The sequence below is a fragment of the Anomaloglossus baeobatrachus genome, chromosome 5, assembly GCF_048569485.1.
Source record: "Anomaloglossus baeobatrachus isolate aAnoBae1 chromosome 5, aAnoBae1.hap1, whole genome shotgun sequence".
Lineage (NCBI taxonomy): Eukaryota > Metazoa > Chordata > Amphibia > Anura > Aromobatidae > Anomaloglossus > Anomaloglossus baeobatrachus.
Window position 1 is genome coordinate 326,228,664 of NC_134357.1, and position 26,018 is coordinate 326,254,681.

The 26,018-nt window shown below is 40.7% G+C and overlaps 1 protein-coding gene across 1 annotated transcript in view; it reads right to left on the bottom strand.

Annotated features, from left to right (window-relative positions):
• Positions 1-25,390, bottom strand: part of LOC142311404 (protein-glutamine gamma-glutamyltransferase 5-like) — a 145,083-nt gene extending 119,693 nt beyond the window's left edge. Inside the window, exons 1-3 of the mRNA XM_075349793.1 lie at positions 25,307-25,390; positions 12,087-12,266; positions 8,647-8,886 (exon numbers count right to left, since the gene is read on the bottom strand). Coding sequence (XP_075205908.1) covers positions 8,647-8,886; positions 12,087-12,266; positions 25,307-25,316 — 430 coding nt within the window. The 5' untranslated portion in view covers positions 25,317-25,390. The remainder of the gene's footprint in view (positions 1-8,646; positions 8,887-12,086; positions 12,267-25,306) is intronic.
• Between the last annotated feature and the right edge of the window lie 628 nt (positions 25,391-26,018).

Sequence of the window (26,018 nt, forward strand, 5' to 3'; positions counted from 1 at the left end):
AAAAACTATCCCCCGCCACTTTAGAGAGTTTCATAACTCTGACTCCAGACTCCTTCTGGTCAAAGCAATTGACCAGATCAAAATGGACACACGTGGCGGGGATGTAGGAAAATCCCTGGCCCGGCTTGAAAGCCGATGGATATACCGGTTGGGCACGGTATCCCCGGATGGCCTAAATGAAAACTTTGGCTTCAATGCCTTTCTCTAGGTCTGGTACTGGCTCTTGACTTGAGACGCTTGCATTTAATGGATTTTATTATTTTAGTCACAATGGCATATTAACGACTACATCTTATTGGCTAGGGGTTAATAATCGATTCTGTGAGGTGTACTAATATCACCCTTTCCTCTCTATTGAGTATTTAGAGCATATACCTTATGATTTCGTGGAGAAGAGGAGGTGTTTACTTTGGATTTCCATGGGGCCTGTCGGCATCCGGATGAATTTACCAGCAACCCATGCATATAGACAGCAGGCAACTGGACACCGGGCGTATATCTAATATTTTGGTGGAAGAAAGGTTTAATATGGATGTCCATAGAACCTGTTGCTATGTGGAAGAACCCGTCAAGCAACCCGTATATATGAGTGACAGGTGGATGGAACACTTGCAGACGGTTCTGAAGATTAATGTACAATTTTCTATATATTGGTTGTTTTGGACTTTGCAATACTGGTTTGTCTCTATGCTAGAAAAATGGAAGGAATAAAATCCTTATTTATATGTACTGCATGCGTCCAGAATTGGACGTGCTGGGTCCCTGGTAAAAGCTGTTACCTGATGCTATACACATCACTATTTTAGGATGTTGAGCAATGGATAATGGTTAATGAAAAGGATTCGTTGGTTGCTGTGGTGCTAAACATGTTGTGCGCGGCCAAACCAGACACTGGATCCCCGGCGCTGTAGTACGGTGAGGCGGTGGCGGGCTGCGCATGCGCGGCGGTCGTGGCATCGCGTTGTCATGGCGGCCGTGACTGACAGCTCTTCACCGCAACCGGAAGTAAGCGCCAGGTCATTTCCGGAATCCAGGCGTCATGGTGGCGTCCGCGCCGGAAAAAACATGTGGCGGCACTTCAGCACCTGCCACTAATAATCATCAGATTTGGATATAAAAAGGCCTATGGACACCCTGTAAGTACACCTGCCTCCAGAAGAAGCAGCTAGTGAAACGCGTCGAGGCGGCTGCGGGCATACTGTGAGCATCATTCAGGTCTGTGTACTATTATTGTAATGATCATGCTGTGTATTATTCTTATGGATGCTGAATAGCTGGGAAGTTCATGGGGAGGAGCGCTTAGAATTGGATGCCCTAGGGCTAAGGTCTGTAACAACTTGTTCTCGCGCTGCCCCCCACATGACCCTGCAATAGTGAAATTCAGGAAAACAACCCTCAGGTGGTAGTGAGGCTGAGCTTGATGGGAGGTGGATGCCTAGAATTGTGTACTATTTTGAGTATATATTTAGGCCTAATATAGGGTTGGCACCATTCCCTCAAACTCACCCTGACTCCAAATACTATAGATCTATGGGTTGCGTCCTCTGTGTATGCATGATTAATGATCAAGTTTGACTATCACCCAAGCGGTGTTTGACTGCTTTGGGTTGCCATGCTGGCAGATTGTGGTATGTAGGATACATTTAAAATACTCTCTTTTACTTTTGTGCCCTATTCACAGTATTAGAGGAGTTTATATAACTGACAGCGTGACAGCATGAATATTTGCATGTGGTCAAATGACCTATAGTGATGTCTTGGTGTGCCCGCACTCACCCCTTCTCTGTTAGGAGGGATTTGCACTTGTAATTTTCACTGCCCTATTTTTGCTAAACGTATACTGTCATTGATTTTAAATGGTTTAATAAAATGAGGTTTTAAGACGTATTTGACATCTCAGTGGTTTCTTTACGGGAGTCACTAGGGGATTATCCAGGCTCAGAGGCAGCAAAAGTATATTAAACATATTTGAACCTTCAGCATAGTTGACTGAAGGTACTGTGTTCTTCTCTTTGTAGCCTTGTTCCATTTTCTGCAAACAGTAGAATACAGCTTTGCCAAAAGGCTCTAATTAGGTTTCGTCTGTTCACAAGACACCTTCTCAGAAGAATTTTGTCTTACACACTTGGTTTTTGGCAAACTGCAGTCTAGCTTTTTTATGTCTCTGTGTCAGCAGTGGGGTCCTCTTGGGTCTTGTGCCATAGCATTGAATTAAAATATCAGTGGATAGTTCACGCTAACACTGATGTACCCGGAGCATGCAGGAGAACTTGAACTTCTTTGGAACTTGATTTGGGCTGCTTATTCCCCTTCTGGACCATCCTGCATTGCAACCTTTCATCAATTTTTCTCTTTTGTCCATGCCAAGGGTGACTACCTACAGTGTCATGGGTTGTAAACATCTTGATTTTGTTGTGCGCCATGGACAAAGAACATCACGATCTCTAGAGATGGTCTTGTAACCATGAAATTGTTGATATTTTGGTTCTCAAGTCCTCAGACAGCTTTCTTCTCCTCTGTCTGTTCCACATGCTTATTGTTGAATGTTCTCAGTGAGAGGACCAAAATTATAATCTTGTGATACCTTTTAATGGCTAACTAAAATAAAATAAAGTGATGGTACAAAGCAAGCTTTCGAGACATCTCAGGTCCCTTCATCAGGCATGGTATCCAAAGTTGTGCGGTACATTCTGGTATCCTCCATTTTTAGTTACAAGTGAAAAGGTTTTGGTACTGTGTTAGCCAGTTGAAAAATTATTGAATGTTCTCAGTGAGAGGACCAAAATTATAATCTTGTGATAGGGACCTGAGATGTCTCGAAAGCTTGCTTTGTAACATCACTTTATTTTATTTTAGTTAGCCATTAAAAGGTATCACAAGATTATAATTTTGGTCCTCTCACTGAGAACATTCAATAATTTTTCAACTGGCTAACACGGTACCAAAACCTTTTCACTTGTAACATGCTTATTGTGGCATACACAGACACACAATGCAAAGATGGAGTCAACTTCTCCCCTTTTTATCTGATTTCAGGTGTGATTTTCATATTGCCCCCACCTGTTACTTGTCACAGTTGAGTCTGAACGGCCATCACATGCTTAAAGTAAAGTTGTTTACTCAAAATTTTGGAACATTGCCAACAATTTTGTCAGGCCCATTTTGGGTGTTTTGTATGAAATTATGTCCAATATGTCTTTATTTCTGTCTTTTCTTTTGTTGTTCAAGTACACGCAAAGGAAATAAATGTGTATTACAAAACATGTAATTGCAATAATTTTCTGGAAGAAATACTTCATCGTCTGGAATAATGTCAAGGGTTCCAACACTTTTGGCCATGACTGTATGTGTTTATAGTTGAAATAAAGTTATCAATATTATGTAATAATGTTTGACAAACTCTGAATTGGGTCATAACTCATAAGCTAGGCAATGTTCTTTTTCTGGGAGATGGACAATAGCGTAAAATATATTTTTTCTTGTTTAAAGCAATGCACATTGTGTAAACTATTATTTGGTGTGTGACAGACAATGTGTAAGTGAAAACTTGGATCTGCAAGGTTGTCAGTGATCTCATGCCACAAATGTCATCTAAACAAAACGGATCTCCAAGGAATCCATACACTTTTGAGATTAGTCATAGATCTCTGTTATTTGTAATAACCCAACAATCCTGTCATAAAACCATTGATTTCAGTGGTCCTTTGATGAAAGTTAGCAAGGTTGTAAACCGAATTAGAGTGGTACTGTTTTTCGAATAAAGCAGCCATGTTGTTCTATTCTCACAAAACCTAATTAGGAGGGCCAAGTATAGCGGTTGTAGCAGGAGAAGAAAAATGTACGAAGGCGGATTATATGAGTAAGTAGTGACCGTGAACTACTACCTTGTTCCATCAAAGTGATTTTTTTTTTACTTTTGCTCTTTCCTCCACTTTTTCCAAAAGTCATCACTATTTTTTTTATTTACCTGTTAACATAACCATGTGAGTACTTGTTTTTTGTGAGTAATTTTCACTGGCATCAATTTGTGGTAAAAAAAAACCCCAAAACAATGTTGATTGCTTTTTATTGCATTCGGGAGGGAGCTGTATCACGAGTATGGATAATGGTTATACAGGAGCTTTCAAAGCAGCTCTAATCAGTGCTGTTATAAGTTTGCGGGCTTAGCACCTGAGCCTGCTCCATAGACTCGCACCTGAAATGTGAAATACATGTACATCACATGTTAAGAAGAGGTTCATTTTAGGTCCATCAATATCTACTGATAAAAATATATCTTCTACATCTGTAAGGTTTTTTCAAACAAGCGTATTACAGAAATGGGCAATTTTCATCCATATTTCTCTCACCCTACCTCTCCATGAAGACTGGCATGAAAAATGCCGGTCTTAATGAATTGGTGCCATAGTGTAGTGTGTTTTTTAATGTGTTTTTAATTATAATATGGGGTGCAACAATACTGTTTCTTTTTTGGCATAAAATGCATCAAAAATCACAGCAAAAATGTATTTAGTTTGTCTTGACTTAGGAGAGGAACATACTCCAAAGTATTTATGGTACTTGACTTTTTTCTATTACATGTTATAAAAATTTGCTTGAAAACACAAAACATTTGCCCTTTAGGCACAATTTCCCAATCAAGTGAATATAAAGCTTGTCACAAGTGGATTTGAAGAGTTTCACCTATGTGGATTTTGGCAGGAAATCCAAACCCACTTCAAAACTCCTGTGTGAACATTTCTTCCCTTCTTCAAGGAGAATAACATTTGTGTCCAAATTTCACTTTTATATAAACAATAGTTCAGTGGAGAAAGAAGGGTTAACACCACACTGCCAGAAGAAGAAAATTTCACATAGAATCCTGGATAGTGACTTTATTCTACGCATTTCGGAGATAAACTCCTTCCTCAGGATCAATCACCTGACTGTTCACGAGGAATATAAGAAAAAAACTGATGGCATATCCTATCTTTCTAGCGAGAATAGGTCCAAACTGAATATGAAACATATTAACAAAAAGGAGACAGTTGCACTCTGCAGTGCTAAGATACGTGGAACAATGAATATGGGAGCATAGACATGCATTACTGCTATAAAAAAAACATGTAAAAATTGAACTACTTATCTCATTAAGACACTTAGCGATTTTAATTCTCCATTTGCAGGTTCCTGTCCACCCATAAATTATAGGATTTATAATCTAAAAAGAGGCAGTTTGATAGGGACCCAACAAAAATGAAGTTGCCTTGTCGCTGGCTGTTGGGCTCACGTAAAATCTGGCCAATTTTGGGTGCTAAGTATCTAAATTTTTACATGTTTTTTCATAGCAGTAATGCATCTCTATAATCCCATATTCATTGTTCCACATATCTTATCTTAGCACTACAGAGTGCAACTGTCTCCTTTTTGTTACTATGTTCCTGAGATAGGAGTTTATCTCTGAAAGGTTTCGAATAAAAATCACTATCCATGATCTTATCTGAAGTTTTCCTCACACGGCAGCGCAATGTTAACTCTTCTTTCTCCACTCAGGCATCGTTTGTATCTCTGGGGAGGATCTTCTGTGGGTTTGCGATCTGTGTTTTCAGTGTAGGAAGAAGTCCCGTAGCAACCTTTATGAGGAAGAGTTGGCATGTGTAAAAAAAGTTCCAGAGAGGGATGGGGGCATAGCAAGTAAATGAAGAGCTGTCTGTGTAACAGAGGAGATGACATAATGACAAGCAGTCTGTAGAAGAAGCAGATGCCTGTATTCTATTCTCAAACATCCTGCTTTTGGGACAACCCTGTAGCATGGGCAAGAACCCATTGTCCGACAAGTAGGCATCTTTAATAGAGATGAGCGAGTACCGAAACATTTGTAATTGCTACACTCGTAACAAGTACTTTGTAATACTCGTGTATTCATTCTGAATAGCAAGTACAATAAAAGTCAAAGGAAAATCTGAGTAATTTTCTGCTGGACCCAACAAAGAGGTCTGGGTACCTGAGGAAAAGGCTGAAATGCATGGGAAAGTGATGAAACTAAATGGGGAGAGCCTGGAGAATATGCCTGCAGGCATTTCTGCTTGCATACTCACCAATCACCGGCGTGGCGCGGCTGTCACACTGCTCCCTCATTCTTCTTCTGGAGCCACTTATTAGGCTCAAACATATTTCCTGCTTCCCCACACACCAACATCTGTGATGGGTTGCAGTCAGACACGTCCCCACAACTGATTACAACCAATAACAGTCGCCAGTGGGCAGGTCTATATCGTACAGTAAAATAAATAAATAATTTTCAGACTGGGGAGGCGTATGGTTATTAGGCTCTCCCAAGCCTAAAAATATCAGCCAGCAGCCACCCAGAATTGCCGGAACCAAAGAATGCGACAGACCTAGCACTTTACCGGCTCTTACCAAAAGCCCTGGTGCGGTGGCAATTGGGGTAATAAGGAGTTAATGGCAGCCTACAGCTGCCACTAAGTCCTAGATTAGTCATGGCAGGCATTAGTCATGACACCTCCTCACCACTAATCTATAAGTAAAAGTAAATAAACACAATGATTATGATTATGATTCAGGAACCGAGGAGGATCAAAAATGCGGAATCCCAAGGGGTAACAGAGTGGCCGAGACCTTAACGGATTGCAGACCTAATCTTGACACACAACTAGAAGTAGCCATGGGACGAGCCTACGATGACCTAGTCATCTCGATACAGCCGGAGAACTAAATATTCTCCCAGATAGAGATATAAGAAAGCTAATCTGCCTCGGAGCAGTCCCCAAAGATAGATAGATAGCCGTCCACATGTAAAGGCTACGGTGATATAGAAAAACACAATACAAAGCTAGAAAAGACAGATTCGGCAAAGGTGAGGCCCAAACTATCTTTATAGGAAAGGATAAGAAGGTGCACTGTCTGCAACCATAAAAACCCTAATAAATACCAGAACTTCTGATATGGAAAAATCCTGAGGTCACACAACCTCTCCCCAAGTGTATCAGCACTCAAATGTTACTGGGATCCAAAAACACTAATACAGATGAGGGACTAAATTGCTACCAAGCATGACAAACACAATACCTTGCAGAATCATGGAGCTAAGTATACAGACTCTCCCAGCAGGGAATGATCCCAATCCACCAAAAACTCCACACAGACAAAATAGGAAGCAGAGGTACAAAGACCACTTATCTGAGATGAGTTCTGGTAGTGATCAGGGCTGGTTACAGAATGTCCTTAACACACAGGAGACCATTGAGCACCAGCAAGTAACAAGAGAAAACTACTCAGTTATATAGTCTTAATCTGACCCTGATTGCCAGTCCTCTACAGGTGTGTGGATTTCATTCCACAAATCAACTGCACCACCAGCACTGACTACATGAGGGAGCCCCAAACTGGAAAACTCATTGACAAACTTATGCTCACAGGGAGCGCCATAGAACAAGACTCTCCACTGTGTACTCCATGCAGCAAGTGAAGAGAGCCAAGCGATAAGCGATAACATCACTTAGGTGATTTCCAGTCACAGCTGTAGTCCTCCACCTATGACTGCAAATCAGGCTGCTGCGACTAAAGTGAGCCACGCGATCAACAGTGATGTCACTCAGGTGAGTCTTCCACCTGCGGTTCACTTCAGTCGCAGACTCCAGAACAGGACACATGGACTCCAGTTGTGATCGGAAATCACTCGAGTTATGTCATTCCTTATCGCACAGCTCCCTTCACTTGCTGCGTGGAGCTCATGGCAGGCAGTCTGTGTGTTCTACAAAATGCAGGGAAAAGACGCAAAAAAATTTGAAATGCTGCATCTTTTTGGTCACCACAAAAATGAAGCCAAAAAACTGCAACAGAAGGGATTTTATAGACCCTATGATGCTGCGCGGACAGCCAATCACAGTAATGCCATAACTAAGATGGCTGCAGCATTAATGTGATTGGTTAAGAAGCCCAGCACGTTTAGTGGCTGCAAATCAGGTGTCAAACCTGCTGGGTTGGACATACGAATAAAGAGAGGCGAGTACACAAAAACTCTCAATGTAACAAGTAATCTGAATACTGTTCTATGCGAGTAGAGAATAGTAAGTAATACATTCGCTCATCACTAATCTTTAACCATTTTATATCTCTAGACCACACGTGATACTGAAATAAACATCATCTCTTCTAATTCACACTCCTTGACAATCAGAGATCCATACAATAACTTTTTCTTAAACACTAGGGATGGTTCCCACAGACCATTAACTACGATAACTTATTATGTTGAGCTATATTACTATATTTATTTGTCAAGCATCCAAGTCCAAAATCTAAGTCCCACCCACTAGCCACAAAGGCTTAGAGGGATGTTTGTGTTCCACACTAACACTGCTAGTTTTGAATCATTGGGACCATTTAGAGACCCAGGAATGCAGATGAAAGTGAAGGCCTGAGTCGGTAACAAGAAATTACAATTGGGGTGGGTAAGGACCTTTAGCAGAATACCTGTACAAAAGCTCTCCCTGGTTAAGCTTAAAGAAAAGTAAACTTCTTCCATGCAATTCTATGTCTATGATGGTGACTTGGAGAACTGTTTCAAACAGAAAGAACAAACAGCACAGCATTTTGGATAGGATAACATTAGTATTTAATTTGAAGTAATTGCTCCATGCTTACCTGAGCACCAAGGATTAAAGAGTAGAATGAAATCCCCTAAGTAGTAGGATTTGGTGTTTCCTCGGAAGGAGCCCTCTAGGTGCAGATTGTATCTCCCAATCGAAGCTTTAACCGAGGTACAAATAGTCAGGGCTAAAGACGTGCTAGATTCACTCTCCACCTCACCACTCCATGAGTTGTCCCGCAGCCTTGTCACAGGGAATTGTATCAGAGTGCCTGTTTGTTGAGATGGATATGGACCTGGAGGTAAAACCAAATAAATTTGTGATTAATAAATATTTAATTTAGGGGGAGGGGGTTTATTGCTTGTTTATTTTTTGTTTTGTATTGTTTTTTTTTTATTTTTGTGGGTTTTCTTGTAGCAAGCATGTAACATGACTACGTTTAAGTCACTTTATAATACCTGCAATATTTATATGTTATCACATTCAAGGAGTTTTCCGATTTTACGTAAATAATGCTTAAGGAAAACGGAATTTTCTTAAGAAAATTCCGCAGGGTCTGAAAGATTACCGCACCCGCGGTAAAAAACCGCGGCAAACCGCACACGAAAACCGCATGAGGTTTGCTGTGGTTTTACCGCGGTATTGTTCGGTTTTGCCGCGGTTTTGCCGCATGCGGGTTGGTACATGTGCTTTAATGCATTCAATGCAATAAAGCACATTGAAAAAAAAAATGAAAAGAAAAAGTCATTTTTTTCTGAGATAGCAGACAGATAAATAGATAAATAGACAGATAGAAGAATAGAAGACAGATAGAAGGATAGATAGAGGGATAGATAGATAATTGATAGATAGATAGATAGATAGATAGATAGATAGAGTCAGTGTAAGCACACGCTGCATTTCTCCCGAGCGGTAGTGTGTTCACATTGCCGGCCGTGAGAAATGACCTGTAATTACCTCTCTGCAGGCTCATTGCGAGGCTGCATTCAGCGCTGTGTGTCTGTCGCGGCTGGATGCAAGCATCGCAGGACGTGGATTACGCCGGAGCTGTGTGTTTCGGGAGGGGTTAATAAAGGGGTGAACCAGGGGCTTTTTTGTGTTTTATTTAAAATAACTGATTTTTCGGTGTGTGTGTTTTTTCACTTTACTTACGGGTTGATCATGTCAGCTGTCTCATAGACGCAGCCATAATCAAGCCTGGACTTAGTGGCGGCGATCCTCTGTCATTACACTCATTATTACCTGGATAGCCACCGCATCACGGCATCTGGAAGAGCCGGAGACACTCCGGGACTGTCGCATAATGGATGCGACAGTCCCGGGGCAGCTGCAGGCTCATATTCTCGACTGCGGGAGGAGGGGGGACATTAACCCTGGCCCTCGCCCTTCCCAGCCTGAGTATACCGGGCCGCCGCTGTGTGCTTACCTCGGCTGGACGGTAAATATACGGCGGAGCCCACGTGTTTTTTTTCTATATGTCCGTTTGCTTTCCATGTGTATTCTATATGTCTGTGTGTGAGTGCGATGTGTGTGTGTTCTATGTCTGTGTGTGAGATCTGTGTGTGTTTACTCTCTACTCTGCTTCCTCTTCCTGTCATAATGACATCACTTCCCTGCAAACCGCAGGGCAGCAATGAACATTACCGCAGGTAAACCGCGAAATACCGGAGGAAATAACGCGGGAAAATGCAATGAACCGCACAGAATTTGCTGCCTGCATTATTCCCTGCGGGATTTCACGATTACATGGCAGTCAATGGAGTGAAATCCCGCAGCGACGTGCGGAAAAGAAGTGACATGCAATTGTTTTTGCTGCGGGAATCCTGCAGCAAAACATGCAGCTGTCAAAATCCACATAGTGCGCACAGCATTTTTTTTCCCATAGGTTTTGCTGGTGAATCACTGCAGAGATGTTATGAACGAAACATGCAGCAAAACCACAGGAAATCTGCGGCAAAAAACGACAAGTGCGCACAGGGCCTAAAGAAGTTTTACACTTTCAAGAATGTGGACTCCAAATGCTCTAAAATAGCAAAAAGAGCAGTTACTCACCTTCCCTGGGCTCAGTGTCAGCTCCAGCCACTCCTTGAGTTTCAATTTCTCAGCTGCAGCAATGATGTCACGTTGATGGAGCACATCATCGCTGTAGCCAATCACTGAGCTTAGCGGCCTTCCTTTTTGCCACTGCCACAGTGCTCAATGATGGGCTACACCAGTGATGCTTGTAAATAATGTGACATCACATCTGCAGCCAAAACCCCTAGACCCTAGCAGCATCGAGGAGGGCATGTAGCTGCTCTGTTGTTGGAATTTTAGAATGTTGTGGTCCACTTTCCTGAAATGTCTTTAATCAGTGAATAATTTTATACGAATAATTACAAATTTTGTAATATACTTTGTGTCCAGGGCATCAGCTTTAGAGATGAGCGGACCCATGGAAGTTCGGTTCAGCGGGTTCATCCAAACTTTAGATAAAGTTCAGTTTGGAACCCTGACTTGACCTGAATCACAATTGAAGTCAATATTTGGGTGGTTTGGGATCTGGCTGGGCCCTTCTAAAACTTTTATCTTCTTTTGGCAAAACCATTGTTTTGGAGGTATGCTTAGGGTCGTAAGGTGAAATTCACCTGTATTTTCAACTTTTTAGCAGAGGACTGATGGTCCTGTTTAAAAAGTAACTGATATTTTTAACTGTTCATAATTTAAAGGGATATTCCCAGTCCCAAGATCCAATCCTAATGTGTAATAGGTGTAGTAATAATAATAATAATAATAATATTAGCAAATACAGTACTTCCAAATAGAAAAGTATAGCTCTCCTGATTCACTATGTCATTACCTCATGGTCAGGGAATTGTAGGACCTTAGGTATCCATAGTTATGATGACGCATATAGTTATAGCCAGTTAGTTTCTATTGGTCGTAACCATGTATGCCTAAGGTCCTGCAATGCCCTGAACATGAGGTAACTGACAGTAAATCAGACGAACTATACTACATTTCTAATTGGAGATAGTTGCTAATATTATTATTATTACACCTACCACATATTTGGAGAGGACCTTGGAGATGGGAATACCTCTTTAAGTTTAAACGTGATTGGTTAATAATGAACACAACCACACCCTCAATTCTAAGAGGGTGTTCATACGTATGCAACAACATTATTTTAGCTTTGTTATTTTCATTTTCCCCATTAAAATTATTTCATTTTTGTTCTCAATTAATTTTTACAGATTATGATAGACATTAAATGTAATAAAGGATCTGAAATAATTTCTTCTTAAAATTATTTTCTTACATGGCAAAAATATGTCCATCTTATCTGGGGTGCATAGATTTCTTATATGAATTGTATATTGTCTTCTTTAAAAAAAAACTACTTTTCTACTCTAGAAGACCACATATCATTTCAATGTTGGATGATGGTCTACTCGTATGCAGGCATCTCACACTAAATGTTAAGGTGTGGTTTACTGTAGTTGCTCTACATACCTGTTTGGGCTGTTAGCTTCAAGTTATCTAGTTTTTCCTCTCTTCCTCTGTTGTAAAAAGCCAATGAGATGCTAAAGGGCTGTCCTCTGCGAAGAAAAAGTTCCTTGCCTCGAATAGTCTGCGTCCTGTGCTCTTGACCATTTTTGAATTTATTGACATCAATCCTCGAAATTTCTGGCGCTGTAATAAATAAGATATATAAGGTGAATCTTTGAAGATATCTGTAGAAATGCAGATGTGTGGCCAAAGAATTTGTTAACTAATTACCTATAGAATCTAAAAAATCTACTTAACTACTGGTTCGAAATGAAAATATAGCTTTTATTACATAAAAGAATGCACATGATAAAGGGCTTGCCTGGTGTCTCATCTTCATGATGTACTTCATTCTTTTGGCAGCAATAACAGCTCAGGTTCCCACAATCTATGTTCCATATTGTACATAAGCAGTAAAGAAATAATCCATAGACATGGTCTCTATTACCTTTTTTCTTGGCTTACCATATCCCAAGATGAGTGGATCAAGTTGACCAACATTGAGAAATAGCATATTTTCCCAATACTCTGTTAGGAAATGATTATGTTTTTCGTGTCTACAGAGGTGATTGAAAGTTTGTGAATCCTTCTGATTTTTCCAAAGTTTTGTATAAATTTGACAAATAAAATACATAAAAATATTAGACTTTCTCCTTTTTTATTGAGGGAAGAATTCAATATCACATGTCTGCGAGTGGCAAAGGTAGGTGAACCTTTGTTTTCAGTATCTGTTGTGACCCTCTTGTGCAGCAACAACTGTATTTAAATATTTCCATCTACTGGGGATTGTTTCACCTCCTGAAAAATGTCCAGCTGGCATAAAGAGTCTTTTTAGGCCATGCAAGGCTCCGCTGTGAAATTATATATGCAAAAATTATATTCCCAAAGAATGAAAACTAGAACTCTAGTGCCACCTAATGAGGTAGTATCCTAAAAGTTAATATCATAATCTCAACCCTTTAATGAAGCTTGCCACATGACTTACGATAAAGAGTCAAATCAGACACTCTATTTGCAAATATGTACTTTACTTTCTTGTGCTCCGTCAGGGTTTGCAACTGGCTCAGAATGTTTCCATGTGATCATCTACCTAGGCCTATATAAGGCCTACCAAGACATTCACCTGTGTATTGGTTTTAAGACTCTTAAGGCCGCTTTACACGCAATGACATCGCTAACGAGATGTCGTTGGGGTCACGGAATTCGTGACACACATCCGGCCTCGTTAGTGACGTCGTTGCGTGTGAAACGTATGAACGACCGCTAACGATCAAAAATACTCACCTTATCGTTGATCGTTGACACGTCGTTCTAATCCCAAATATCGTTGCTGGTGCTGGACGCAGGTTGTTCGTCGTTCCTGAGGCAGCACACATTGCTATGTGTGACACCCCAGGAACAACGAACAACACCTTACCTGTGTCCTCCAGCAATGAGGTGGGTGTCACTTTCTTTCAGTTGCTCTCCGCCCCTCCACTTCTATTGGATGGCTGTCGTGTGACGTCGCTGTGATGCCTCACGATCCGCCCCCTTAGAAAGGAGGCGGTTCGCCGGCCACAGCGACGTCGCTAGGCAGGTAAGTCTGTGTGACTGGGACTAATGATGTTGTGCGCCACGGGCAGCGATTTTCCCATGACGCACAAACGACGGGGGCGGGTGCAATCGGCAGCGACATCACTAGCGATGTTGCTGCGTGTAAAGTGCCCTTTAGTTTGTTTATGTACTATGACCTGTACAGGACCTGTCTGAACTCTCCAGAACCTCTGCAACCTGACTGCGGTGTCCAAGACTGCTGGTATCTGACTGCAATCTCTAGGACCTCTGCTACCTAACTGTGGTCTCTGATGCCTCAGTTTCATGTATTCCGTGTGCCTCAACTGCCTGCTGCACCAATGCCTATGACCCATGTTCCCACCCGGAACCTTGGGCTTTGAGGATCCACCTCACCTAGTGAGCCTACAAATTGTTAGTAATTGCTGGTAATTGTTTAGCCCTGCACATAGGCTTGTGGCCATTTGTACCCATTCTTCCCTACAAAATATTTTCAGCTCTCTTATATTGGTGGTTTTCTCCCATGAACTTCTTGCTTCAGGTTCTTCCACAACATTTCTATACTATTAAGGTCATTTCTTTTACTTGGCCATTCCAAAACTTTATCTTTATTCTTATTTAACCATTCTTTTGTAGGATGACTTGTGTATTTTGACTCGTCTTGCTGCATGACACATGTTCTGTTATAATTCAGCACATGTACAAATGTTCTGACATTTTCTTTCAGAATAAGCTGATAAACTTTAGAAGGCATTGACCATTAATGATAGTAATCTGTGCTGGCCCAGATGCAGCAAAACTGGCCCAGACCATGATAGTGTGAGGTTTTTATACTGTTATGCAAATTTTTTTTTCTAAAAATATAACTCTTCTTATTTAATGCAAACATTTCTATTTTATTGTCTTCTGTTCACACAAAACGTAGTTCCAAAAGCCTTCAACTCTCCTTACTCTTGGAGTGATCTCTGTTGGCGGACCATTCTTGGGGAGAGTAATAATTTTGAATTTCCTCCGTTTGTATACAGTTTGTCCAACTATGGATTAATGGAGTCCACATTCTTAAGAAATGTATTCTTAACATTTTGCAGCCTGGTAATTATCAACAATTCTTCCTCTGAGGCCGTCAGAAATCTCCTTTTTTGTGCCATCATACACTCCCACAAACATTTGAAGATCTTAGGACTTTAATAGAAATCTGTTCTTTAAATAAAACAGGTTACCAACTCACATCAGACTGTCATCCTATTAATGAAAAACACCAAAATCTAATTTTTATATATATAGCCCTAACGGTTCATATACTTTAGCTACACACCAATATGTAATATTGCATTAATTTTCTCTTTTTTAAAAAAAGCCCAAATCTAATAATTTTGCTTTATTTGTTTAATTTAGTTCTTCTTTCTACTGTTAGGATTCGTGTTAAAATCTGATGCAATTTTTGGTTGCAATTATGCAGAAATGTAGAAAAATAATGATAAGTTACAAACTTTCAAAACGTTACAGGCTAGATATGACTGTAACTCATGCCCTGCAGTGTGTAATAGTAATATGGAAAAATTAACATTGTGGAGGGTGAGCTCTGTCAACTTGTCTTTGTACAATTTATGAATAAGGTCCAGAGGGAAACATCAAAAGAACATGTTCTGAAGATGTGTATATGAAGACTTTCCTGTAGGAGGTAGACATTCTATCATGCTATTTTGTATGTGTGATAGGAGTTACACTAAAACAAATTTTAAGTCTACTGTAAGAGGTTGGGGACCTAATATTCACCGATTCTGGAATGTTTTTACATGCAGGACTGTTAAACTAGAACAACTTGACATGTTATCTGTTCAGTGACCTCCCTCTATTGTTGTCTTCTGCATGAAGTCATTTTGTTTTTATAGATATAGATTTTTTTGGTTCTGAACATGGTTTTGAAAGCATGATATCTACACCTAACATTTATCTATACATGACTTGTCAATCAAAGTCAACATTCCTCCTGGTCACACCTCAGAAATATGTCTTAAGGCCAGCAAACTCTATCAAGATTTGAACATGTCAACTCATCACCCTGTTTGTTTTTTTGTTGTTTTTTTTCAGGGATTTCTTTATCTATGAGTTATTTGCAATTTCTGAAAAACTTTGTTAAGGTTATTGTATTATGGAATTTTAAAAAATTGCCCAATTTTTTTTAAAGAAGACACAAAGCAGGGAATACTTGAAAGTAGAAAAATAACATATACTTACCCACTAACTACCCAATGTCGCAATACTGTTCCAGCAGTCTCAATAATTATGATTAGAATTGAGCGAACACGTGGAAGTTTGGGTTTGCAGGGTTCAGTTAGATGTTAGATTAAGTTCAGCTCGGGAAAAGGACTTGACCTGAATTTGATCCCAGAGGGTGAGCTCCATTGGAAGTCAATGTTTGAGCAGCTCGGCTCTATGCCCACATACAAACAGCCAATAACAGAACATTTTCAGGGGATGGAGAGGGTGATTTTTTTTTTTTTTTTACACAATACATCCGAAAACCTTGTTCTTACCCCCCATTGAGAGACTGCAAGCGGGTTGCTCTAGGTTGAGCACTGAGCATACCCGAGCACCCCGATGCGCAATTAAGTGGTTAGCATACGTGCAGCACCCAAATTCCAAGCATGGACAATGATTTTTTTTTTAAAGTCTGTGTCCGGTATGAACTTTGAACTTTACTGGTTATGTTTGCTCATCTCTAGGGATGAGTGAAACTGAAAAGTTAAGTTCAGGGTTCGTAATCGATATCTGGTGTTCTTAGAATAAAGCTCCATAGGTCACTCACAGTCAGCGACAGACCAGGAATTTTTCACTCTCATGACTCTCAGAACAAGGCTCCTTAGGATACAATGAACATCATGGGATATTACACCATTGGATTACATCGGAACTTCAAGTATTTCTTTTTAACTAATAAATTGGTGAATGAGGGAGTGTGGGGAGTATAAATCAAAATAAAATATTTTTCCAGTGTGTGTTTTTTACTTTATACTTACCATCTGATAGACACCTTTCCATTACTAACCCATGGGCTTGATGACAGCTGTCAATTCTCAGATGATATCAACCCTAAAAGTATTACCCAATTGCCACCGCACCAGGGCAATTGGGAAGAGCCTGGCAAATTGCAAGAATTGGCACATTTAATGGATGTGCCACTTCTGGGGTGGATGTGGGTTACTATTTTTAGGCTAGAAAACGGCCAAATAACCATGGACTTTCCCAGCCCAATAATACCAGCCTACAGATGTCTGCTTTTGATTGGTTGGTTATCAAAAACTAGGGGAACTCCACAGCATTTTTTAAAATAATTTAAAAAAAAAGCATGGGGACCCCTCTATTTTTGACAGCCAAGGTAAAGCAGACAGCTGAGTACTGAAGCCCACAGCTGTCTGTTTTCCCTTGATTGGTTATAAAAAATAGGGGGGTATCCCATGTCATTTTGTTTAATTTCCTATCAACATTTGTTTGCATGGTAATTGTCCTGCTCTTACCCCTATTTTGCTTCCTTTTGCAACCCCTAGCCCTTACCATGGCCAATTTACAGTCATTTTACAACCATAGTTTGGGTTCCCATTTATTTACATGGGATTCAGGGTCCAGGGTCAAGTTTGGGTAGCAAACCAAACTTTTAACTAACGTTCAGCTGAACCTGGCGGACACAAACAACCACGGGTTCGCTCAAACCTATCAATAAGCTTAGGCTGTGCACAGATTGTATTTGTGCTCATATCCTACAGTATACATCAGAAGATTTTGCCAATGTGTAATGTAACATTGTCATAGATCGTCCACCTGACAGAGGCTGAAAATATGTCTTTTGCCTCCATCTGGCAGGTATGCATTTGCATACCGATTGTTTAATTACATAGATAAGTGCAGCAGAATACACTGTCGCTATGGTGATCAGATGCCTTGGCATCCATCCCAACAGTAGCCATAAACATAATGTAGACCTAGCCTTAATGAACTATCTGGAAGTCATGACCACTGAGGACAATCACTAGCCCCAGGGTTCACATTCCATCTGTGCTCCCATGACCCATGAAGCCAGGGATTGGCTGCAGTGACCACATGTACAGTCACAAAGAACTGCTACAACATTGACTCATTTGTGCCCTCTTTTAAAAAATCTTGGACACCGTCTTATATGAATTGTGATCGTGGGAGAGCCAACAACAAAGATTAGTACACCCTGCTAGCCACCCAGTAGTTTGCCACCCAGTACATTGTCAGTCCCTTATAAGAATGGCATATAATATTACATGAACTGTAAATGTCTACCACTTTGTTCATGTCTTCCAGTTTTGTAGCTGAGCATATAGGTAGATCATCAAAAGTAGACTGACACTATGTGTTGATGTCTAGCTGCAAAGTCTACCGCTTCCGTGCCAGCGGCCGAGCTGCTCGGATCCGGAACCGCAGTGGCTCGAGGGGTCTCCAGACCCGGGGGTTCATGCGGACACTCGAGTTTGAAAAGGGGAGTATGTACAGGGGAGTTAGAAGTTCGTGACGCCACCCACGGTGCGTGGTAAGGTGGGATACCACCACTGCTGTTGGGGAAAGGGGGAGCCCGGTGGTGATGGTACGGCAGCAAGGTGTTTAACCCCTCCGTGGGTAGGGGGTTTGTGCCCCGGGGCCCGGTGTTGGTGGTGCAGAAGTGGGGTGCCGTTGGGAAAAGGAAGAGTTTCTGCGTACTCACTCAGTCCAACAATATTGACACCGACAGCTTGTAAACCAGAATTCTGAACACCGCTGCAGCAAGGAGGGAGCACGCTTGGGTCCGTGCACCTTGTTCACTGTTTGAACCAGTAGTGTGAAACTAGTTGGGTCCCACTCACCCGTATGGCTAATGGAGGGAGCTTGCTCTCAGGGTTCACGCTTGGGATTTGGTGGACTGTGTCAGGGAAAGTCCTATCCCATCGGTGCGCTAGTACCCCGATTTTGCAGTGGGTGAGGGATGAATCTTGAAGGCTTCACCCCCGTCGGGTAACTTACCAGGACGCTTGAAGCTACTTCCCTGCCTAGGGTCCGCGTACCCCGTCTTGCCATGGCCCCCGCCCGGAGATGGCTCAAGGCCACCGGCTGCCCTCCTCAGCAATCCGTGCCCCTTGACACGATCCCTTGCGACCAAGGTTCCAGCTCCTACCAGGCCCAGACCAACGTCTGCCACCTAGTACTCAAGGAGCCCTGCTCCAACCCGGTGGCATCTCCCTCTCAGAGAGTCACCACTCTCACCACTCTCCCTCCTACTCATTCCACTCCTTTTTCAGTTCTCCTTTCACTTTTTTAGCTTCCCCTACCAACCCCCCCAGGTAGACGGCCCTATTCCCTTCAGGCCCCCAATGGTGTGTCTGATGGGTATGTTGTAAAGTGTTTCTAGGGTTTTGACTGGCTAAGCTCTTAGCAACACCAAACATCCAGGAGCCGTAACCAAGGAGGATTGGATACTGTTCAGAAGGGCAGATTGCACAATACCCTGTGACGACCTTGTTTTGCTTTCCCAGGGGGCCTTGTTCTAGTGTCACTGCATTGAGAAACACATGATGGTGTCTCCGCGGTGTTGGATGTTGATCTCCCCGAGGTCAACCATCCTTACCTATGTAGTCTTCTACTAGGCATTGCTCCCACTAGCCAGTTTCCTACTTCACACTGATGAGGGGCAAATACCCCGAAATAGCTGTCTGTGGATGGATACCATGTTTTGGTATATGTGGTTTCCTTGACTGGAGACTGCCCTTCCCATGGTTGTTCCTTCTCGGTGAAAGACCTGGCTAGTTTCCTGCCAGCGTTGAGAAACATGTGATGGTGTCTCCGCGGCATTCTTGTTTTGCATATTTTCCCAGGCCTTATTCTAGTGTCCCTGCGTTGAGAAACACGTGATTGTGTCTCCGCGGTGTTGGATGTTGATCTCCCCAAGGTCAGCCATCCTTACCTATGTAGTCTTCTACTAGGCATTGCTCCCACTAGCCAGTTTCCTACTCCACACTGATGAGGGGCAAATACCCTGAAACAGCTGTCTGTGGATGGATACCATGTTTTGGTATGGGTGGTTTTCTTGACTGGCGACTGCCCTTCCCGTGGTTGTTCCTTCCTGGTGAAAGACCAGACTAGTTTCTTGCCAGCGTTGAGAAACATGTGATGGTGTCTCTGCGGCATTCTTGTTTCGACACTTTCTCTGTGACACAGATGCATGCACCAGGATGACGTAAGTGCTCTGCGCGCCCCTGTGTCATTTCAAAAAATCCCCAGCAGGAGAATAAGCAGTGCTGTGGGGGCCTGTATGAAGGGGTGGGTGGTGCTTTTTTTTTAATAGACTGAGGATGAGCAATAAGGAGGAGGAGGATTGGGATCAGTGGAAGAGGGGCTTTAGAGCCTTATGATGTACAGGGGGGGTTATGGGACATTATGTATGAATTTAAAGGCAACCTATGAGATCCCCCTATACTCTCCAGCAGCATTAATATTAGTATGTCAAAATTCCCTGCATGACCAGCCCTGTGTAATGTTATGCAATAAAATGAATGGGTAAAAAAGCATTTATAAAGTGCACTGTTTCTATGCTAATTAAGGCCTTGACTAGTCGATGGGGCATTAGTTTTCCCAGACTAGACGGCCCTCTTTCCATGCTTTCACACCCCTGTGGGAGTGATAACATGATGTCCCCAAGCAGGCGTCACCGCCAGCCCCTGGAATTCTTGCACATGTGCGCAGCTGTGTTCAGTCACATTGAGCCTCATCTGAAGTCAGGTGTACGTGTTGGGGCTTCAGAGAAGCGCACTGCGCATGATTAGAAGTGCAGAACCTGTTCTTCCGATCATATGCGGTGCGCCTCTCTGAAGCCCGGAACGCGTTCACCCAACTTCAGATGAGGGTCAATGTGCGTGAACATGCGCATGCGCAAAATTTTCAGCAGCTGGTGACGATGCCGGCTTGTGGAAATCATGTTATCATGCTCACAGGGATGTGATAGCATGGAAAGAGGGTCGACTAGTTTTGGGAAACAAAGGCCCATTGACTAGACAAGGCCCTAATTAGAACAGAAACAGCGCACATTAAAAATATTTTTTTTAAATATTCATTTTTTAGTTTAAAATTACACAGGGATAGTCAGGCCGGGAATTTTGACATACAGATGTGAATGCTGCTAGGTTAGAGGGCATGGGGGACCTGACAAGTTCTCTTTAAAATAAATTGGATGGTGGAGTAGTATGCTAAGTTCCTGATAACTTCATCCCCACAATTCATTATATGGCATCATAGCCTCCTCCCCACCCTAAAATTCATTACATCGCCCTCATAGCATCCTCCCGAATCCCAAAATTCATTACATGGTGCTCAGATGTGTTCTGCCAAACCCCACAATTTATTATAGGGCCCTCATAGTGTTTGCCCCACCTCAAAATTCATGATATGCCCCTGATAACCTCCTACCCACCCCACAATTCATTATATAGCCCTGGTTGTGTCTTGTTCCCCGACCTCACTATTCATTATGAAGCTATCAGGGACTTATGATAAATTGTGGAAGGAGGACAGAAACTAAGGCTGTGTGCACATGTTTAGAATTTGCAGCAGAAAATTGTGCAAATCTACAAGAAAAAAATAAGCAACGTGTTCATGAGATTTCAGGAACCTCACTCTGCTTGCATGTATCGTAAAACGCTGAGAATTTTCAGCTACAAAATCGCAATATATGCATATTGCCTTAAAAGTAATTGTGGGAAGAGTCACAGTTATTGGGGGCACAGTGGCAGCTTATTTATCACTTTATTTTGTGAAAGCTGCTTGGCTAAGTGTACAATATATAGTCTGATACATACAATGTCTTGCAAAGGTATTCAGCTCCCTTGACTTTTTCAACCTTTTCCCACATTTCAGGCTTCAAAGATAAAGATAAAAATGTTAATGTTATGGTGAAGAATCAACAACAAGTGGGACACAATTATGAAGTTGAATGAAATTTATTGCTTATTTTAAACTTTTTAAAAAAATAAATAACTGAATACTGGGGCATGCAATATTATTCGCCCCCTTTAAGTTAATACTTAATAGCGTCACCTTTTGCTGCGATTACAGCTGCAAGTCACTTGGGGTATGTCTCTATCACTTTTGCACATCGAGAGACTGAAATTCTTGCCTATTCATCCTTTGCAAACAGCTGGAGCTGAGTGAGGTTGGATGGAGAGCGTTTGTGAACAGCAGTTTTCAGCTCTTTCTACAGATTCTCGATTGGATTCAGGTCTGGACTTTGACTTGGCCATTCTAACACCTGGATACGTTTATTCACGGACCTGCCTGTTGTGTTCCTTGGTCTTCATGATGCTCTCTGTGCTTTAAACAGAACACTGAGACTATCACAGAGCAGGTGCATTTATACGGAGACTTCATTACACACAGGTGGCTTATATTTATCATCATCAGTCATCTAGGACAACATTGGATCATTCAGAGATCCTCAATGAACTTCTGGAGTGAGTTTGCTGCACTGAAAGTAAATGATGAATAATATTGCACGCCCCACTTTTCAGTTATTTATTTTTTAAAAATTTTAAAATAAGCAATAAATTTCGTTCAACTTCACAATTGTGTCCCACTTGTTGTTGATTCTTCACCATAACATTAAAATTTGTATCTTTATGTTTGATGTGGGAAAAGGTTGAAAAATTCAAGGGAGCCAAATACTTTTTCAAGGCACTGTATTTGTAGTCAGGGGAAGAGTGTAGGGGATCTTTTATTCAGGAGGCAACTACTACATGTATACAATATATGTGACCTTGTTATTTTTAGGCTGCCGTGATCAGTGTGACAAGACGAGTCATGGGTGGAAGATGGTGACTTGAAGGTCTATGTTATGTAAGGGATGGTGTTATATATAACAGAATAGGGCACTATGTAATATATGTGTATACGGAGACTGACAGCTTGGGGCCCCTGTGCAAGAGATTGTTCCTGGACCCCCCTTCTTTTATGACAAATGACAAATCTGCATATGTATATATATATATATATATATATATATATATATATATATATACAAATATACATATGCAGATTTGTCATTTGTCATAAAAGAAGGGGGGTCCAGGAACAATCTCTTGCACAGGGTCCCCAAGCTGTCAGTCTCCGTCCCTGCCCTTTCCAGTCCTGATCTCTCTGCTCTTTATGTTTTTTACTCTTCACCTACCTTCTTTATCTTTTTAGTGAGTAGGCCCATTATTTTTTAGCAATATACACCTTCACGTGCATTTTGTATTTTGTTGTTTGTCTTACTCACTCTGAAGTCACATTTTACTTCAACACACCTTCCTTTCTGTAGGTAATTTGCATTTGGCACTGCCCTCTGGTTCCTTAGGAGCAACGTAAATCCCTCGTCGGCCAATCAGGCAGAATAGGTCTGAGTTGCCATTGTTTAGTCAGTGGTTAGGGATATTCCAACTCATGCAAGAACCACTAGGAACTGCAGAGATGGGATCTCTAGTATGTACAGGCACTGGTAGAGTCAATTGCAGTTTTCAATGTGTTATCTATATCCCTTTTGAGTTGCTACATAATTATAACAGTAAGTATGGGTTTTCTAAGAATGGCAACAGTTCTTGAAGTGAAGAAAAGGAGGGAAGGTTGTGGTCAGAGTGAGGAAAAGAGGGGAATTAGTAACATAGTACAATTCAAGCTATTTGTCTATCCTCTCAGAAGTTGGATACAACTTAAGAAAAGTATATCATAGGCTCCAGCGTAATACCTTAGGTTCTTTTTAATCGTGACACATTAAGCAAACTGAGCAAACTTTTTGCCACAAATGGACATTGTTAAGCCAAAAAAAATTGAAAATTACAACAGTCCAAAGTTGTATATTTAAACTCCAACGCTGCCTCAACTACAGTCCTTGAGTACAACACTTTAGGAATCAAGGTTGGAAAGACTAGTTAGTGAGTCAGTTAATCATTATATACAAGAAGTGAATTTCCTTTTTCACAGTAGTTTCCCAAGTTACTAATATCTATATAGGATGCGTTACGCAAACAGATACTTATTGTACAAATGGATTTCATGTGCATGTACTTTGCATTTCAAACCCTTTTAATTTAAAAGGATACATTTGGGAGTAAAAATTTGAAACATAAATAGTCATGCTGCATATTTGGAAATCCACTCTGCATGTCAATTTCTGAACAAAAAATTCAAGAATTTGTATCTTGCCTTTTACTTTTATCCTTAGCAAATTTCACCTTCTATCCATTGCAGTGTGCTCCGTAAGGCTAGGTTCACAAATTGCTTTTTTGCAGCTTTTTTTCTGCGGACAAACCTTGATCTCTTAGTAGAAAAAAAAGATGCAGCCAAAACCCAGGTTTTGCAGCATTTTTTCTACTTTTCTTGTTGCGTTTTATCTGTGTTTTTTGCTTTGTTATTCAGAATCTCAAATTTTAGTTTTGTTTCTGGCATGAAAGCATAAACAATTTAAGGAGCCAGGCCACCAATGCAAGATGTATGTGAAACTAAAAGATATTTTTTTGCAGAAAAAATTTGATTACATTATTTAGGAGAAATAGTTTTCTTATATTTATTGAGTAGGACATTATTTACTTTTAATACACATCATTAATTTAATTTTCACTAATTCAAAATATGTCTGGAATGTGGAAAAACAAAACAATTGCTTTTAATAAAAAGGGTTTTTTATAGGTGAAAAAAAGTGACTATTCTGAACAAAGAAGGCTAGATTCATGTATGAAGCGCAGCCGCGAACTATGGGTAAATGAGTGCTTGAAAAATACACAACTGTACACCTAAAAACATTGTGGGAAGTTGACTTGGTAGGGAATTTTTTACTTTTAGTGCATATCACTAATTTAATTAATCTATGCTTAGAGAGGAGAAACAAAAGTACAGTACATTGCTTAAATGTGGAACATTCATGATCGTACAACCATACCAAGACATTATGGTTTATACTTGTCAAAATCGCAAAAATAAATGGGTTCCACATCCTGCTGTACCTGTGCTTTTTTCACCCAATATATTACAAAAAAATATTTTTTGCACTTACTCATTGCTTTCTATAGATTAAAAAACACTGTAAAAATGCTAAAAGAATTTTTGACATTCAGATTTAAAAAACACAACAGTTTTCCAATTCGGTCAGGAAAAAAAAAAACAAGTGTGTGCATGAAATTTCTGAAATTTCATAGCTTTTGAAAAAAATGATGCATAAAAAATGTTGGGAAAAGCGCAACATGTGAACATAGCTTACCACTTTGCGTCTTTGACCACCATTTTGCAGAGCCCATAAGGTTTTCCATAAAAATACAGGCAGATTAAACAGTGTGCAAAACAATAACAAAGTTAAAATAGTTACATCTGTATAAATGAAATTTGACTACAGAAAGAAATGTTCAGATTTCAATCATACAAGGAAAAAAAGCTCCAAATAATAGGAAAGTTACAAATCCTTAAATTACCGTACATTAGCATTTTGTTTCAAAAGTCATCTTACAAGTTTAAAAGAAACTTTTAGCTAGATTCTCTATTTTCCTGACAAGCTGGGATATAAAATGACATCTTTACACACAAATATTTTCCATAGATGAAGGTAACATTAAGATACTCACGGTAATCCATAACGAGCAGCTACTGCTGCCAGGTCTCAGCTCCGTCTGTACAGTATAAACTGATACATATTTCCTTGAGATGAATCAACTCTTCTACATTGCTGAACTCTTAACCCAGCCTTTTCCCTCCTACGGTACATGTCACTGCCTACATATTTCTGTCTGAGTATCTAAATTATAGGACATTAAAATATGTACTTAAAGGGGTTGTCTCATTATTTCAAATAAGTAAAATTGCAAAGTGCTTATTAAAAAAAGGAACTTTACAATTTTATTCTTATTAAAAATTATTTTTAATTTTATTATACTGAAGAAAAATATAAATGCAACAGTTTTGTTCTTGCTCCCATTTTTTATGAGCTGAACTCAAAGATCTAAGACTTTTTGTATGTACAAAAAGATGTTAGATGTTTTTCCATCTAAAATTGTTCACAAATTTGTCTAAATCTATGTTAGGGTATGATTCCACTTGCATATGACTCATGCATGTCTTGCATCAGTATCACCCGGCACAGCGCACACTCTCCTGACAGGAGCGGGCCGGATCCATGTACAGTATTTCCATATAGCTGAGGCGCTCCTGTCGGTAGAGTGTGCACCGTGCCGGGTAATACCGATGTGAGACTCGCAAGAGTCATACGCAAGTGTAATCATACACTTAGTAAGCACTTATTCTTCAGGTCCCTTTCACACATCAGTTTTTTGCCATCAG